The sequence below is a fragment of the Pantherophis guttatus genome, chromosome 3 (assembly GCF_059756535.1).
Source record: "Pantherophis guttatus breed Tessera chromosome 3, ASM5975653v1, whole genome shotgun sequence".
Taxonomy (NCBI): Eukaryota; Metazoa; Chordata; class Lepidosauria; order Squamata; family Colubridae; genus Pantherophis; species Pantherophis guttatus.
In genome coordinates this window covers 123,473,165-123,490,319 of record NC_142065.1, presented here as the reverse complement: position 1 = coordinate 123,490,319, position 17,155 = coordinate 123,473,165, and the positions used below count along the sequence as shown (strand labels likewise).

The 17,155-nt window shown below is 32.9% G+C and overlaps 1 protein-coding gene across 3 annotated transcripts in view; it reads right to left on the bottom strand.

Annotated features, from left to right (window-relative positions):
* KIZ (kizuna centrosomal protein) overlaps positions 1-17,155 on the bottom strand; it is a 63,518-nt gene that overhangs the window by 11,174 nt on the left and 35,189 nt on the right. For all 3 annotated transcript variants that reach the window (XM_034411764.3, XM_034411765.3, XM_034411767.3), the window contains 2 exons: positions 15,860-15,968; positions 1,291-1,384 (listed from right to left, as the gene is read on the bottom strand). In XM_034411764.3, the coding sequence (XP_034267655.1) occupies positions 1,291-1,384; positions 15,860-15,968 (203 nt within the window). The remainder of the gene's footprint in view (positions 1-1,290; positions 1,385-15,859; positions 15,969-17,155) is intronic.

Sequence of the window (17,155 nt, the reverse complement as noted above, 5' to 3'; positions counted from 1 at the left end):
TTCCTTATAGAGAAAATTAAAATGCAAGTGTTTTTAAAAATAACTATTAACTCATGTTATACTGTGCAATTAATTTTTCCCTATTAGAATAAGAGTGTTCCTTGCTTCTTTATGCTATACCGTGCATTATATGAACAGTAATTTATATGAAACTGCTTGTTCATATTATAATTCAAAGCATGTTTCCAGAACATTTTTAAAAATGTTGATAGTGTTTACAACATGTTTATTCTTTTTATATAGCAAACAGTATTTGAAGATACTTCTTTGACTTATTATTCCTTCAAATAGCAATAACTTATGAAATTAAAATGTAACCAATATATTTTAACAAATTAACTTCAGAAAGTATTATTCTCCAACTTCAGTTCCTGAAAATCAGATCTGAAAATAATTGCACTGTACAGTGTATAAAGTGCATTACTATTTATTCTATAGGCTGCTCAATTAATTTTATTCCATGACTACATAGTACCAATTTTACATAATTATATAGTTAAAATTTTAAAAAATGTATAAATGTTACTAAGTAGGGACAGGCATATTATTGTATAACATAATCAAAAAGATCAGAAAATACAAATGAGGCTTTCAAACACAAAGCAGCACAATCAGGCTATGGAAGTGTGTTGACAATTATTATGTAACAATCTAAAGCCAATTTAAAATTCCAGAATTATTTACTATGCTTCATTTACTTATACCTCTTGATTGCCAGCAATTTGAATCATGCTGCTGATAGAAAAAAAGTGTAACACAAAATCACCCAAAGGACTGGGGGGGGGGGGGAGTAGATAAATTGCATCTCTTTAGGAAAAACAAGGGCATTAATTAAATGCTCTCAATTTGAAATTACAAAACAAAAAACAAAAACCAGATAATCTAGCATTTTAACGAATATGAAAACAGGAATTGAGCTGAAGTTCATTTACATCTCAACTCCATCCAGGAGATGACACACCATTTTATTTCTTGAAGACTTTATGTTTTATGTCTTGACAACTTCCATTGTCTAGTCTCTAAGTAGTCCTACTGAGAGCAGCTGTACATGCTAATCTGTGGTTCACTGAGATGTCAATGGAGTCTTAAAATAAGAGAACAACAGCTGCAAAACAATACCTGGCTTTAGTACAAATATTTTTAAGGTGTTCTTGTCTTTAATGTTATTACTTTAGAAACACGAATCTGAACTGAAGCCCAGAGATCAAAATATTGTTGTCAGGATTCCATGAAATTCCCAGAGGCATTTAGTTGAAAAAATTCAGTAATGAAACACTTTAACGATTTTACCTTGACAAAGAGCTTTTCCTCTCCAGAGATGAAAAACTGGGCTCAGAACTGGTTCCATTACTTTTTTGTTCCTTTAAGCCACTGATGTTCAAACCTGAAAGATAAAAACCAAATACTCCATTAGTTGTTGGCTAAAATAAATGAGAAATTATAATCCTGCACTATAACTTCTGGTCTGAAGAATCCATAATAATAGATGTGTAGCAAAAAAAGTTTAAAATTACATTTAGATTTTACAGTGTGTTATTAATAACCATAGTTCCCTTTAGTACATCTAGGCAATTTAATGGTTCCCTACAAATAATGTGCCTATATTTTCCACTACTACTGTTTATACTGTATCAGAATATTATATAATGGTAGAAAGTAAGGTGGAAGTTTTAATAGTATTTTTATAAGACCTTATTTTCTTGTTAACAAAGTATTCTAACATTGGGTTTTCTTTAAAATAATGATTTTTCATCCTTGAGCTTTCCCTAGAATTTATTCTTCTTTATATTAATGTTTGATACTTATTTTCAGATGCAGAAATGGTCTTAAATCTGGATTGATAGTAAGGCATTAGAAAACTGGCATTAGTTGGGCTGTAATAAACAAATGTTGTACATAATAGTAGAAAACAAATCACAAATATTAAATAAACAGGAACCTAAATAGAGAACATAATGTTATAATGTATGTCTTCTAAATAGAGGACATAATTGTAATTTGGTTTAACATTATACATTGTCATGTCCTTATATATTATATCATATACTGTCAGTGAGAAGACACAAAGATTGCAAGACCAAAGAAGTTAGCAACCAAATCCTATTCATACCACTATGTATTATAATTAGTAATTAATTAAATTAATACCATAATTATACTATATAATATTATATATTAAACCAGAAGCTAAAAAATTCAAAATAGTTTATAATTCACAAAAACATCTTTATTTTGACCCTATTTATATAAAACTTTTGGAAAAAATTTTGGATTAATGAAATTTATAACCAAAACTTTTCTTCTAAAATATGTTTGCTTTATGCCTGTCATTATAATACATAAAATATGTTTCACAAAATACATTTCCATTAGATGGAAAAAAATATATTTGTTGGAGTTTTCCTAGCTACTGTAATCTGCCACAATAATACAAGTAGTACTTGTATTTCTTTTAAATCATCTACTCACTGAGGCAGCTGACAGCATAGTTGTCCCTCAATCTGCCAAACCCTGCAATATGACTTCATCTGCTATCTGGCACTGAATTGCCAAATATACTGAACCAGATCTCAAAAAATGTGAAACTCAAAATGGAATATTGTTTTTCTTCAATGTAGTGTCCTGTCCCGTCCTTGGTGAGTTTTAGTTACTTAACATAGATGAATTCTTTGTGAAGTTTCTTTAATACACTCCTGAGTGGTACCCGAAGTTTTGCTGAGCATATGTGTTGTATGTGACTGAAACTGAAATTAGTTTTGTGATTACAAGAAAGAAAGGACACTTTAAATGTTTTAACTGTTCTATGAAGATAGTTTCAATGATTCCTTAAAGAATCCAAATATTTTTTTACATTTTGTTCTCTGTGAATAAATTAATTATCCTAATACTAATTGTATGTCCTCATTTTTTGGGATAAGGTACACTTTTGTCTAATTCCTTCACCATACATTAAAATTAATAATTCTTTGATTGCCAACAGCAGAAGATATACACTGCTCAAAAAAATAAAGGGAACACAAGCAGAAGACATGAATGAAATAGCCTTATTAAATACTTTGTTCGTTACATACAGTAGTTTTGTGTTCCCTTCAGTTGTTTGAGCAATGTATAAACTACTGTATGTAAAGAACAAAGTATTTAATAAGGCTATTTCATTCATTCAGATCTCGGATGTCTTCTGCTTGTGTTCCCTTTATTTTTTTGAGCAGTATATATAAAAGATGTATCTAGTTAAATAATCCAATTGCTGTCCATCCCAGATATATTAGAATAACTTTCTAATTATCCTTAAGTTTCATTTAGAAATATGTTGTAAAAATTCTTTCCTTTCACTATATTACATGCAGTTAGTAGCACAGTTAATTGAAAAGTCATTAAAATTAAATAAAACAAAATGAATGTTTATTTTAAATGGTAAATGTTTATCAATTTTTTGCTTGTGCCAAAAGGGTGAGTCAAGAAAGCAAACAACTAATAATTTAAAAGTTGATGAGTCAAAATGGGGGGGGGGGGAGGAGCTCATTGAATAAATGATCCCTTATTATATTTCTCAGACTTTTCACAATGCAGGCATTTAAGCTAAGATTCAAATCAGATCCTAGCTTTAAGGCATATTGTAAAGCTGAAGGTGCTTAGATAACCAGAAAACAGAATATTCAGAGAGGAAAGAAAATACTAAGAATTTACAAAAATATCTCCTCCTCTGATCTACAGGAAAAATGACTTCTCATAAGTTTGTGACTAAAATTAGCCATTGCTTCCAGGTCTCCCAGGCAGATAGACCTTGTAATTAAAATGAGAGGTGAGCACAAATGCCTTTTTGAAATTCTTATAGGAAAAGATATTGGGTGACATACTTACATGGCAGGGGAGATACCATTGGGTGGACAATTTCTCTGAACTTCTCAACGGATAGATACCTCTCCAACCATTTCTTAGGGGAAAGATTCTACCATAATAATGATAGTAGCAACGCTACTTAAACAATATTTCCTCCATACTATTTCCCATCCTAAAATATAGAAAGCCAGGAAGGTGCGGCTTTATAATATAATATAAAGATTGTTATATAATAAAGGATACGGGAATTGCACCCACCCATAGGCTATCTTTTAACAAATTCCGACCATGAGCAAATTCACTTTCGTAAAATAAAATGAGAATAGTAACAAATGCAAAAATTTTTTTCTGCTAGGCAATAATTATTAGGACTTCACAGCATTTCAGAGTCATAAACAAAAAGATGCTTGGAACCTGTAGCACCTGTATGCAATTTTAAATCAAACCAAATCAATTGAATTAAAAAAAAAGATGAATTTAATTCAATTTAATTTGATTTGAACTTCTTAAATTCATCTTTTTTTCAAGATCACGAAACCCTCCAAACAACATGGAATTCAATGGGTGAAAGACATTAATTACTCTACTGTATATAGAATGTGCTCTAAATGTTTCTCTTGTATGCTTTCTGAGATGGCCTTAACTAGGAGAGTTTAGAATGAGTTATGATGTACAAGACTCCTATCCAGTTGAAGAGTTTTCAAGATTACCTATTAAGTAACATACATTTTTCCATGTGAAAAGTTAAAAACCAACATATTAAGATACTGCGTTAGATATATGATTCTAAGTCATATATTTCAAATATATGAACAGTCTCTAGAACATGGAATTGAATAATCGGACACAACTGAATGGATAACATTGTCATGAGAACACAGAGACAGAACATACAAGAGATAAATATCTCCATTAGAAATGAAAGCAAACAATAAAGAAACAGTTTAATAAAAAACAATAATGACACAATTCAGCCACAAAACATTATTGACTATTACCAATTTTTATAAGGACAGCCAATTACTAGTATTGAAAATAATAATCTGGGTTGAATATGGCTTCACACTTAATAACTATTTTCTTAGATAAGAGTCTGTCCACTATTTTTCTAGAGTACAGATAACTGTCAAAAATGTTACTGGGAGATTGAAAGAAGAGCTATGAACCTATCTAAGCATGATTTTCAAATGGATATTTACTGTGGCTATAACTGCAGTTTAAAAATCCCAGCCCTTCCATGGTTGTATAACTTTATTCTCCTTATATCTCTACTGTTTTTCTGCTAAATCTATTTAACATTTCTAATAACTAAGGCTGGTAAAATATGCACTTAATTTTTCAAAGATGGCATAATTTTAGGCCTATGCAAAGTGAGGCATACAAAAGTGGTCATATAGTACTTATTGAGAACTCCTTAAAGTACTTCTTTTTTCCTAAGATGGCATTGTTCCGTTCCACAACTCAAAACTGAACCAGGAAAACATCTACTTTGTTTAAAAAAATGCAAATAGATGCTAAATGAACACTAGCATCTGCTCAGTAGCACCTGTTTTTTTCCTTCAATATGCTACATAGGCCAAACAGTAAATAATTTACTGGTAACCGGAGGGCAACTTTATAAAACTACTACTTTAATCCAGCAGCTTTTTGGCTAAAATCAAGTATAGTGTACCTTTAGAGAGACAATAAAAGGACTCTGACTAAATCAGACAAGTAAATAAATTAAGGTTATTTAGTTGCTAGTGAAGACTGTAGGATCACACATGAAAAGCATGGCTATCCCAAATTTTCTGATGATTTATAAAGGAAAAAAGCTAATACACACACACAAGCAACACATACAGAGAGATGTTAAAGTTTGTGCATTAAAACACTAATAAAAATGTTCTTTTTATATTATCTGATAAAGTAGGTATAGAACTGCAGCCTAAATTATTCATAATTATTTATATTACCCGTTGATAAATCAATAGTTTTGGAAAGGCTATAGTATTTTTGTACCACACTTCTTAATTTTAATACATCCACTCTATTTTATTCAGTCAATTTATTTCTAATGTTAATGTATCTTCACCTGATATTTGAAAAATGTCTTGAATATTTCTCAGAGGAAAGAAATAAAAAATAGTCATGTCCCTAGGTCTGCCAAACTTATATTTCATTTCAACTGAACAATTTACATTGAAGTAAGTTTCAGTTCAAAATGTATCTAGAATCATATAATTAAAAGAAGACCAGAAGGTAAATTTCAGCCTCATTGAACAAGAATTTCACTAAATCAGATATCACATATTTTATAAATCTTATTTAAGAAAGCATTTTACATCATGCTATACATCTCATTTACTTATGACTTGCTCACTAAAGAAAAAAACTGATATTACATGTTATACTTTTCTCCACCAAACTTTGGCAATGCATTTGATATATCAGCTTAATTAACTGATTCTCATAATTAGATATATATGATATAACATAATTAAACAAAAAGTAGACACCTAATTAGATATCATAAGCATTTGATGTTATACTGAATTGTTTAGCTTTTCTACTGGTAAAAATCAGCATTTTTATATTTTGAATGTTTACTATTAAAAAAGGCCTCACTTAAAACAGTGCTGTGCATAAGTGCATTTTAAGTTATTATTAATTTGGAATAAGCATCAGTTTTAAGAAAAAACTCAGCAGTGAATTATTTTTAATATAAAAACTCTGAAGCAAATGCTCCAGGAATTATTCATTCTGATATATTAACAATACATATTGATGATTCAATAGTGGGTTCTCATACAGAGAAACTGAAGTTGTTATTGTTCATTTGATTTCTCTGTCAGCTTTTCTCCTGGAACTCAAGATGGCATACTTCTAAATTACCTAGGTTAGCCTGAGACATAGTGACTGGGCTAAAGCCCTTTGAGTTTTTCTGGCTGAGGATGAATCTAGGTTAGTTTAGTTGAACACTTTGGAGCCTTGGTAGTACAGTGGTTTAATGCACCCTGTTATTAACACAGCTGCCTGCAATTACTGCAGGTTCGAATCTTACCAGGCTCAAGGTTGACTCAGCCTTCCATCCTTTCTAAGGTAGGTTAAATGAGGACCCAGTTTGTGGGGGCAATAAGCTGACTTTGTATAAATATACAAAAGTATGAAGGCTATTGCTTAACGCATTGTAAACCGCCCTGAGTCTCCGGAGAAGGGCGCATATAAATCAAATAAAAAACAAAACAAAACACTTTAACCCAGTGTTTCTCAATGTGAGAAGCTTGAAGATGTGTGGATTTCAAGTCCCAGAACTCCCTAAGTAGCATGCTGGCTAGGGAATTCTGGTAGTTGAAGTCCACACATCTTCAAATTGCCAAGAATGAGAGATATTACTTTAAATCATTACAGCTACAACAGTGTACCGCAATGGCTCCAACTGGTAAAGTTTTCCTACAGGCTGAATGGACCTTCTGATATGTATGCCAGGTGCACTAATATTTTGCTCCTTTGCATCTTTTATAACATAGAAATCAGTAATTGTATATTATTGAAATGTCCATGACAACTGTTTCAGTGGGCTGTTTTACTGATATCTACCCATTTGGATAACTAAAATTTTAAAAAAGACAGAGACATAGATATGATTTTGCACAAGAAAAACTTCACTGCAGTACAGAGGCATCTGAAAAAGTTTGTCAAAATTATGAAAACAGCATTGTGCCATTGTGATGCTGCCCGATCACAAAACTTGTACAAGATAGGCAAAGCTTAGGTTGTCATGGTGTCAATTGCTTCATTCTTACTTTCTTTTACACTTTTTCCCAGTTTCATATCTGAAGGCATGTTTGGAGTTCAACTCCAGCATAAATTAAAGTTTAGTTGTACTGGCTAAGAATTCTGGGAATTGGCATGTGGAGAAGAGATTGAGAAAATGAAAGATAAATCATTGTGGGGCTATTTTCTATATTACAAAAACCGAGTTGTCTGCCACAACATGGTATTTTGTGTTTACTCCAGAGGGAAAGAACAGAAAGAAGTAGAACATAGAAATTATAAAGATGGGACTGGGTCATGAAGAAAGAAAATACTCAATACTATTAATAGTTAATTTCATTTTAATCAATGTTTTTCTTTTAAATTTAATTTTGACATCCAATCAATGAGTAAATAAGTCAATTCACAAATTTCTTCATATTCTTTAGCAGATACTTCTAAGGCTGTGTTTTGCCCTTTATCATTCTAATGAAAATGTTTATAATACATTGATCAATGATAGCAATCTTACACTTTTGTTTAAATATTGTCTTACTTTATTAGTTGTCTAATTAGCACTAGCGATAGTACTTAGACTTATGCTTCACAGTGCTTTACAGTCCTCATACACACTCTCTCTCTCTCTCTCTCTCCCCAAGATTTTCCCCTAGCTGCTGATAGTGCCCACTTAAAAGAGAGATAGCTTTGAACACTTCAGCAGCTAGATTTTAGCTAACTCTGGTCGGCAACAACTTTTATCAGATGCACAAATGAGTTTTTACAGCTCTACCTAGAGATGCAACATGGCTCCACGAGACTAAACTGTATTTGATATGAGGCTAATGTGCCTTCTTGACAAATCAAATTGGATTATCTCTCCCTTCACCATTAAAGTTGTTGTTATTTTATGTGTTTTTCCTCTTTGCCAGTTGATTTACGGCTATTTATATTTCATTAGTCAAAAATATTCATTTTATCATTATACTGATCTTAGATTTTAACTGCATATTCTCTATAACAAACCTTCTTAGCACACTTACTCTATTTAATTTTTTTGCTTTAGCCAGCACATAACTGTTCCACAATCTGTAATTCCCTGGCTGACTAAATTTCACTTCTCCATCTTTCATTCCTGATTGTTATCGAGCAAGATCCTTCAAGCTGCATTCATTCTGCTTGAAGCCAGAGGCACTGGCAATAAATGTTTTTTTTGCAAAACTATTCAATCCATGTTTTCCCAGGATTCCAGAGTCTGCTCCTCTAGCGCATCCCAATCACTCATTAGTAGTATACAAAAGTATGGTCTTTCTAATACTCTTGAATTTGCCTAGTCATACGAAGTGGTGTCAGCACTTCAAGATAGACCAGCTTAGAAAACAGATTTCTACAGAAAGACTACTAAAGGTAGTCCTCAATTTACGACCACAATTGAATCCAAAATTTATGTTGCTACGTGAGAAATTTGTTAAGTGAGCTTTGCCCGATTTAACAACTTTTCTTGCCACATTTGTTAAGTGAATAAATGCAGTATCATGATTGTTAAATGAATCTGGTTTCCCCATTGACTTTGCTTGCCAGAAGGTTGCAAAAAGGGATCACATGACCAGGGAACACTGCAACTGTCATAAAAGCGAGTCAATTGTCAAGCATCCAAATGTAAATCATGTGACCATAGGGATGGTGCAACAGTCATAAGTGTGAAAAATGGTCATCAGTCACTTTTTTCATTGCCGTTGTAACTTCTAACAGTTACTAAGTGAACTGTTGTAAGTCAAGGACTACCAGTACATTTTATTGAGAGAGGCTACATATTGCTATTTCAACAAAGGGTAGTTCTAGTCTTTTTATGGAATTTGTTTTCTGATCTGCTCTACCTTATCTAAATGTCAACTTCTTTTTCCAAAATGATAAAACATGATTATCAGACGCTAGGTGGCACTGCAGTTGAAGTAGATGCAAGGAATTTTATCTTCACAATGATATAAAGAAATTGTCTACATTACTCCTTCAAAATTTAGACATAGCTATCACAAACACAGCAACTGTTTCCTTTGAGCATCCAATATTCTTTGAAATTCTGAAGGTTTTCTTTTACAGTACAGTATTACCTTTTCCAAAGAGAGAACAAGCAGCAGAAATTCTTCGGCTAACAATAATTTAACATTCTTACTTTTAATTATGAGTGCATCTTTGAGTAAGAGCTTTGCTTATAATTATCATACACTGAAAACAGTGAAAAAAATCAGTTCTAGTACTGTCACTTCTTAACCATAATAATTTCAAACACTGTAGGAAGGGGAAATTCCATTAAGTGATTAAGTGACCAAACATATTAATTGATAGGGCAGTACAAGTACTTAACTATCAGTTCTTCCAAATAATTTATACTGCAATAATTGACATTTAAGAGACAACATATGTCCCTTTGTGTAGAAATAATCAAAGAGGTGCACACTCCCTTTATTTCTTACATGAAAATAATTTAAAAAAATATTGTTACTATTGTTATATAGGCATGAGACATTTCATCTCACAACTTCTTCAATTATTCCTGATTGAAAAACCTGATTAAAATTTAGGAGACTGCTATGTCAGATCTATAAAAAGATGCATGCTTGCTTTTTCTTAAACACATAGCATACACACAAAGATTTTATACACGTTTCTACACATGTGGCATGTGTAGGAAACGTTATCACTGGTCCAAGTTCTTTTTGAACATGCAAGTTTCTTTATGTTTATCAAAAAATTTAGTGCATAATTCTGTTCTCAATTTTAAATCCCTTCAAAAGGCCATTTTCACTTGAAACTTAAATTAGTTTTTCACGTTTAGCAAGTATATTTCAAAAATTCTAACCTATATTTTAAAATGCCTTCCAAATCATTAGTATTTGAATATTGAATATTTGAATATTACAAAGATACTTAGTCCTCAAGAGTTATTTTAAATAATATCACTGCTAAACTACATTACAATATAGTGCTTTTTCCAATTTTTGTAGCAATCTACACAAACACAACTGACCTGCGTTGCTAGTTTTCCATAAAACACAACTGTATTATCTATACATTGGAATACACTGTAGCTAGAATGGAATGGGACGCAATATCATACAAACTGAGACTAAGAGCATGTATACAGAGGATAAAGCTATATCAGCCACCAACTAAATCAAAGCAATTCATTTTACATTTTTAAATGCAGACTGAGACCAAGAACATGCGCCGAGTAAATAATAAGTAGCATATCAAGTCAACAAGCCAAACAAAATCTTTAAAAATCAAGCCGCAGTACAGTAATATACCTTCCAGGTAATGGTACAAAGCAGTTGGTTGTCCTTTTCTCTCCCTCCTGAGTTGTATAATTTGCTAGCCAAAGCAACCACGTTCCATGTTTGTTATTATGACCTCAGAGCCAGCACATCTTGTACAACCTAGGTGGGTCAGTGATTGGGCCCTGACATCATCATCTTTGGCTGTGCGCAGGTGGGGGCCATGGTGCAGAGTTGTAAAGGTTCACTCAAATGTTTTTCTTTCCTTAGCAGCTACACTTATTATCTTTGGAATATGGTACATTCATTCTCAGTTGAGAACACCAACAGATTTGTCTTGCCTGGGATAGTTGCTTTCAATAATGTTTTTGGATACATTTAAATGTAGAGAGTGACCTCTCTGCAGCAGCCACTGTTACAGGTGTGGTTAGAAAAAGTAGGCAGGCAGCACAAACTTCAGTGAAATTTGAAGAAATAGCATGTTTTTCTATTCTATTTTGTTCATGCGGTATTCACACTCAGTCAGTAGAACCACCTGACCTGATCTTTCATGTCAATATCTTCCATCCATAATCAGAGGAAAAACTGGAACTTCCATGACATTTTTATAGATATATTTTTAATTGCATCTTGACAGAATTAGAAAGAAAGCTAAGTTCACTCTATATGTCGGATACTTGATTATTCCATATTTAAGAGCCATAGTGGTGCAGTGGTTAGAATGCAGTACTGCAGGCTACTTCTGCTGATTGCCGGCTGGCAGCAGTTTAGCAGCTCAATTCTCACCAGCTCAGGGTTGACTGAGACTTCCACCCTTCTGAGATTGATAAAATGAGGACCCAGATTGTTGGGGGCAATATGCTGACTCGGTAAACCATTTAGAGAGGGCTGTAAAGCGGTATATACTGTAAGTCTGTTATTGCTATTGCTATTAACAACTTGTCCAGAAGATACAACAAATCATATTTTACAAAAAGAGTGATTACAGAGAGTAAATTTTCACAGAATCCATGTGAAATGTATTATTCTGACTATAACCTCTAAGGGAAAAAAAAGGAAATAGGTCCCTGTGGATATAACCAACTATAGGGGGCAGCGGTCATCTCTGTTTCAAGAGCTGTTGGGACAGTGGTGTCCGAAGACATTTCTGTGGTCATGAGGTCAACATGACCTTATGAAGCACTGTTTCCTCCCATTGAAGTGATAACCTCTAAAGAGCAAGTTAAAATGAACTGAGATCATGGTGAGACTGATCGTTCTATCAAGCATCTGCCTCTAAAAAACTTTGAGCAATTTATTCTAGGTTCTAGAGGAGCTTGGCTTGCAAATCAGGAGTGACAGGGATCTGATGCTTCAAGATTCCAAATTTTTCTTTTTAAGTGAGGTTAGCCACAAGTATTAATCACCTAACCACTCATTCTGTTCCCTAGTTGAAAAAGCCAATGTGCTGGGTGATGCATTTAATCTTAGAAGACCAGAGCTACTCTTGTTGGACTTGCACCCCAGATTTGTTTTATGGTTAAATAATCAGATTCTCTTATCACTTTCCCTTTGAAATGGACCAGGTGGATGGTCTATTTACGAAACCCCCAACAGCCACAGATTCATTAAAATGAGCTCTGTCTGTAGAAAACAAGAGAAAGCTCAATGTAGCATCAGCATCACTGTTGCCCTCGTGGCTTCTTACTGAAGAGGCATGTACTTTGTTTTGGTCAGTAACAGATGGTATAAGTAGTTGTCTGAGATTCAAAGGGTCCCTTTCAGAAAAACAAACTAACGTTGGGGAGTTCTACTGGTTTCTCTTCCTGCCTGTTTTCTGTTTTCACTTCTGAGCACACTATAAAAGTTTTTCAACTTCTTTCCACTGCTACTTGAAGTTGTCATTTTAAAATGGTTTAGATGACCATCCTTGAGTGTCTCAGAATGGAAGGTTTCTATTCCAACCCTCAAAACCTTGAAGGAAGTTTATTAACTGCATGTTGTTCCATGCCATAGCCAATAAACTATTTTTATATTATCATCATGATCATGATCACCATTATCATTATTTTACATTGAAGATTGCATGTTTTTCAATCCCAGTTAAATGTTTATTTAATAAATTATGGTTAAACAACTCATGACTTAATGTAATGTGGGAATCCAGTATTAATTTTAATGGCAATTTATATTAAATGCAGCCAAATTAAGAGAAAAGCCTATGGTATTTGTCTACCTGTGGATATAAAATACCTAATAGATGTAGGAGCAAATGGACGCCTTAGTCCCCCAGAAAGCTTCCCTTTGTTAGCTAAGCTAAGTCTTCCTGTTCCAAAGATATACCAAATAATTGTACTAAGAAAAAAAATTAAACATGAATTACAAGGACAACATGAGTAAATTGATATTTGTGAGAATGAGCAGCTTCCTTTGCTTTTATCAGATGAGGATAAATTTATCAATTGGTATTTAAAGTTTTGTCAAGGGAGGTGAACATGGCATATTTACATGGACTATGTCTTTTATTAAGTATTAGAATTTTATCAAAAAAAAATCCTTACAAAATTGAGGAAAAACAGTATAAAAAGCATTGGTTGGAAAAACCAGAATTTCTCTGGTTTAGCAAATGTTCATGAAAATTGGAAATTGTACCCTTTTCTGTTAGCTAATGGAAAAAAATCTATACCAATCTTCTTGGATGACCTTCAATAAAGTCAGAACATTATTCTTTATAGAAGGTAATCAAAGAGTTTACTGCACTGATTTAATAACTCCTTTAACATTGCTAAAAGAATTCCAGCTATGACTGCAGAACTTGTCCTAACTAGAGATTTTTTTAAAAAAGAAAGCTAAAACAGAAATATACATAAAAATATTAAAGCACTTTTAATATTTAAAAAAACCCAATAGCTTTCACATTTATCCTTCAACTTTATGCTACTTGTTGACATGCAGTTTTATATTTTCAATTTGTGTGCGCAGTTTGTTTCTTTTTAAAAAAGAAAAGGATTGCAAAATGTTGACTACAGATCTGCATTTGTTACCACTGCTAATATATACTACAAACTTATATGCACACATAAAAGAAAAAATAAGACGAAAAATCTGCCATGCTATATTTCACATTATTTTTTAAAAACATAATGCAATTACCAGAAAGAGACTGTAACAGGTTCTGATAAGATCTTATTGCAAAATATTTTAAATTATCAAAATGCTTTCTGAGGCAGAAATCCTGCTTTTGTCTGGCACTTTTTCTTGTGCTCTTACTCTAATGATACATGTTCAATTACTGCAGAAAAGAAAAGAATCAAATCAGAAACATGTGTAGTTTGCCATATAATTACTGATTCTTCCCCATGGTGACTGACCTTTGTAAGACCAATACCAAGACCTGAAAGGCTAAAATGATAGATATTCACAAGGTTTAAAACATATAACATAATTACAAAGACTTAAAGCGGGCATGACATAAGCTTGGACCTTAGGTTTTTGCAATTTATGTCTGAACCTAGAATGTAGTAGCTGGATTTATTCAGAATGAGGGTAATTCACAAGCATTGGAATGCAATGTTTCATTGTATAATAAAGGTAAACATCACATTTCAGCCTATTATACAACCATTACTTTTACCTGTAATATCAATCTTTTCTAGGAATTTTTTTTTTTGTTACTCTCATCTTCAAACCAGCTTGTGATTTTTGTATGTGAACACAAACAATAATGAAACACATTTCAAACTCACAGTGATCAGACTACTTTGTTTTCTTTTCAAGTCCCATTCCCTTTACTTTTTCATTTTTGTTATCTCTTGTTTATTGATCTAAACTGTCCATTACAGTTCTTTACAAAAGATACTACTGTGAACTTTAGTAAAATACGTTGTTACTCTCTTTGTTTATTTGCCAAAGAAAACAGCAACTGTATCTTGGGTCTCTGTATTTAAAGTCAGCAAAAACTTGCCAGCAAACTTAACCAACTTGGCTATTAATCCTAAAAGAATACACAAAGACACAGGCACAGACATACACAGAAACTAAATCTAGGTAATTATTTTAAATCACTGCCTCTCTTTTAATGATAGCAATAGCGCAAGCGATAGCATCTAGACTTATATACCACTCCATAGTATTTTACAGCACTCTCTGAGTGATTTACAACATTAGCATATTGCCCCCAATAATCTGGGTCTTCATTTTGGAAGGATGGAAGGCTGAGTCAACCTGAGCCGGTCAGGATCAAACTCCAGGCTGTGTAGAATTAGCCTTAATATTGCATTCTAACCACTGCGCAACCAGTGCTCTTAAAATGATAAAATTCTACTAAAATAAACAAAGTATGATTCCTTAGGAGTACTATGTAAAAGAGTCTACAGATAGTCCTCGAGTTATGATCATTTGTTTAACAAATATTTGAAGCTACGATGGTGTTGAAAAAAGTGATTTACAATTGGTTCTCGCATTTACAATCATCGAAGTATCCCTTGGTCACATAATCAAAATTTGGGTGCTTAGCAACCTGTATATGTTTACAACAGTTGCAGGTCCCAGAGTAATCACCATTTGATATCTTCCAGAGGTTTCCAACAAGCAACGTCAATGGTGGAAGCTGGATTTGCTTAATTATTGTGTGATTTGCTTAACGATTGCAGCAAAAAAGGTCATAAAATGAGGCAAGACTCACTTAACAACAGCATCACTTAGCAATGGAAGTTCCTGTCCCATTTTTGGTTATAAGTCAAGGACTACTTGTACTTTCTAATGGCTTGTTTCCTATAGCCTTTGCTAAGCACGTCACCACCTTTCACTTCTAAAATTATTTCCTTCAGTAGATAAATTTATCATAAAATCCAACAAAAACTTTTCTAAGTAAGAGTCTTTTCTTCTAAAATGGAAATTATTCAGTTTCTTCTTTGCTAACAAATTACAAATATATTTCTAAGTCTTTGTTCTTCAATGTTTCTATGCAAAAATATATGTAACATATTTTACAGAATATTATTTTCTGTTCTCTCTATATTCTGAATTTTTACCTTGCTTTTCTGGGCTATTTTCTGCTTGTGAATTATAGGAGGTTTTATCACTACAGGAAAATGATCTGTCTTCACAATCTTCTACAAAGTCTTTCAACACTGGAGAAGTCTGAAGCAAAAGAAATAAAACAGTATTTTTAAAAATATTCTAATATTTTTGCAGAATTATAATGCAAATTCTGAAATGAGCTTCTCTCAGCTCCTGCCTTAATATATTTTGAAACTAATTAACTAATACACATTGCATTATTTTTTTATGAGTATGAGAATTCTGAAAATTGAGATCGCATTATTACTGCTCTTTTAGTAAGTATACAAGTCCCTCAGATCAGTTGCTTATCAAAGACCTTATATTAACAAAATTCATTCGTTTTAGGCCTATGCAAATTGTTTGCCAAAGCATGCCTCAGAATCCATTCCTCAATGTTGGGAAGCAGCTCAGAGATCCTCCTGAAGAATTACTTTGGCAGCTGGACAGAATAAGAGTCACCCGTGCGTACACAGGCATGTGCAGAATATTCTGATGAAACAAACATACCATGTTTTCAAATAACTTCACCTACTCTGTGGGTTCATAGAACACTTGAATAATGTGCATAGAACTATTCCAGATCAGTAAAATGCTTTTTATTAATTGATACCAATGTCTGAGTCTGAACATTCGTGAGATGCTTGGAATATTCTGGTTTCCAGAAAAGTTAGTAGTAGCCCTAGAAAAAGGCAAAAACTAACCATTTCTGCTAAGAGATGTAAGCAAATGCAACCATTTACTATGTCAACAAGATCTTCTTCAAAATGAATACAGTTCTGGTATTAGCCCTCTTGTATTTTCTGAATTGTTGCATATTATTGCAGAATGCCACCAAAATGATAGCGGCAGTAATGATGTTACTAGTCTCTCTCTCTCTCTCTCTCTCTCTCTCTCTCTCTCTCTCTCTCGTAACATTTGCTGCTTGTTTTATTTATTTCATAACAAAGTCATCTACTGAGCAATGTGCCTATATGAAAAAAGCAACTGTTCAATCAAAGCCATTAAAATGATAACTAGGGCAGTTGTGTGGGTATTTTTTTAAATAATGAGGGCAAAGACAACCTTGCCTGATATAAATCTCTCAAAATCTGGCTCTTTTTGCCACAGTGATGTACTCATCACACAATATATCATATCCCACTCAAAATGAATTTCTGAAGATATCTTCATTAATGACTAAGATGAGGTAATAGAAGGGGAACTCATCAAATTCACAGATGATACCATGTTTCTCCGAAAATAAGACCCTGTCTTATATTTTTGGA